Source organism: Lucilia cuprina, chromosome 3 (genome assembly GCF_022045245.1).
Source record: "Lucilia cuprina isolate Lc7/37 chromosome 3, ASM2204524v1, whole genome shotgun sequence".
Taxonomy (NCBI): Eukaryota; Metazoa; Arthropoda; class Insecta; order Diptera; family Calliphoridae; genus Lucilia; species Lucilia cuprina.
The window spans coordinates 9,333,230-9,335,145 of NC_060951.1; the positions used below are offsets into that span (position 1 = coordinate 9,333,230).

At 31.7% G+C, this 1,916-nt stretch overlaps 2 protein-coding genes across 2 annotated transcripts in view; one reads left to right on the forward strand and one right to left on the reverse strand.

Moving 5' to 3' along the window:
• Positions 1-679, reverse strand: part of LOC111687951 (relaxin receptor 2) — a 6,818-nt gene extending 6,139 nt beyond the window's left edge. The window contains exon 1 of the mRNA XM_046946059.1: positions 606-679. Within this exon, the coding sequence (XP_046802015.1) occupies positions 606-679 (74 nt within the window). The remainder of the gene's footprint in view (positions 1-605) is intronic.
• On the forward strand, positions 678-1,671 carry LOC124418758 (relaxin receptor 1-like). Its single transcript, XM_046946060.1, has 5 exons — positions 678-696; positions 772-1,077; positions 1,139-1,250; positions 1,403-1,474; positions 1,590-1,671. The coding sequence occupies exons 1-5, from the start codon at positions 678-680 to the stop codon at positions 1,669-1,671; spliced, it is 591 nt and encodes a 196-aa protein (XP_046802016.1).
• The last annotated feature ends 245 nt before the right edge of the window (positions 1,672-1,916 follow it).

Below are 1,916 nucleotides of genomic sequence, written 5' to 3' on the forward strand. Positions count from 1 at the left end.
AGACTATAGACTAGACTATAGACTAGACTATAGACTAGACTATAGAGTAGACTATAGACTAGACTATAGACTAGACTATACACTAGACTATAGACTAGACTATAGACTAGACTATAGACTAAACTATAGACTAAACTATACACTAGACTATATACAAAACTAAAGACTATATTATATACTAGACTATAGACTAAACTATAGACTAAACTATAGACTAGACTATAGACTAATCTATAGACTATAGACTAGACTATAGATTAGTCTATAGACTAGACTACTGACTAGACTAAATATTATATATTGGACTATAGACTAGACTATAGACTTGACTACATACTAAACAATAGACTATAGACTTAACTTTAGACGTGACTATAGACTAGACTCTAGACTAGACAATATAGACTAGACACATATTAGACCATAGGCTAGACTAGACTATGGAGTAGACTAGAGTTTCGACTATGGAGTAAACAAGTCTAGACTAAACTATAGACTAGAGTACAGATTAGAGTATAAATAGACTATAGGCTAGATCTTGGTGGCTTTCTATATAAATATACGTTATTTATTTCCTTATCTGGGTCTTGTGGACTCAGTGCCACTTTGTCGCCCAATGATGTTTCTCTTGAACAAGACATATTCTGTGTACTCTATCATTGGTGTGGGGTATCACCATGTCGACCAATGACCTATGTTTCTTACTTCTTTTTCTACATATTTGTCTTTGGTGCAGAATATAAATTTTATTGAAATTGTTTAAATCTTCAGCTTTAGCACTTCTCTTCGGTATTCTCCTTACACAAACGCCAATAAATTGTCACACATTAAGCATACAGCAAGATGACATTATTGTATTGCCCGATGAACCAGATGCTACGTGTCCCATGGGATATTTCCACTGTAATACAACATTACAGTGTGTATCGCAACGTTTGAATTGTGATGGTTCAGCTGATTGTGATGATGCCTCGGATGAATGGAATTGTGTTAATGACATCGATGCCATATTTTGGGATCATTTGTTTCGTAAACAACCATATGGACGACATGATGATATACCCATTGGTACATGTTGTAAGTGAAGAAATAAAAAAATATTTTACATTTTTCAATCTTCCATATTTTGTTTGTATAGATTGGCCAGCGAATAATTTGAGTTGTGCCTGTCGTGGCAATGAAATTTTATGTCGCAATCAACAATTAACTGCTATACCGGCAAATTTGCCTTACAACGATGTGGCCATGCTGTAAGTTATAGTATTTTTTATTAGTATTTCTTTCCGCATTGTAATTTGTTTTCTATAATTTTTCATGTTTATCTTTGTTGTTGTCATTCAATGCCTATTTGCAACACCCCCATAGTTTTTAATGTCTCAATTGATTTCATTTTTATTTGCAGCGATTTAACCGGCAATAATTTTACACATTTAAATGAGAATTTTTTGGATAATCTACCAATGACCGATGAATTGTAAGTAAATATTAAGATGATTATTCAAATATTTAAATATTTCATTAAATACAAATTTTTTCACGCTACTTTATTAATTTAAATAAAATCTTTAATTTAAATATTTTTCTTTTAGAGTATTAAAACTTTGTTCCATTACTACCATGGATTCGTATGCCTTTCGACAACTATCCACAGTGCCGGTTAAAACATTGTAAGTAATTATAAACAGACTACAGTCTAGTCTGCATAGATTACAAATATAACCAAGACTTTAGTCTATACTATTAACGAGATTTTAATTGAGAAAAGAGACGAAATTATTGATAAACTAGATACAATCTACAGATTGTAAACTATAGACTAGACTGTAGACTATAGACTATAGACTAGACTATAGACTAGACTATAGACTAGACTATAGACTAGACTATAGACTAGACTATAGACTAGACTATAGACT

Excerpts from the sequence above, each read along its gene's own strand:
- LOC124418758 (XM_046946060.1), top strand. Across the intron at positions 1,078-1,138 it reads TATACCCATTGGTACATGTT|ATTGGCCAGCGAATAATTTG; the intron begins GTAAGTGAAGAA and ends TTGTTTGTATAG. Across the intron at positions 1,475-1,589 it reads CTACCAATGACCGATGAATT|AGTATTAAAACTTTGTTCCA; the intron begins GTAAGTAAATAT and ends TTTTTCTTTTAG.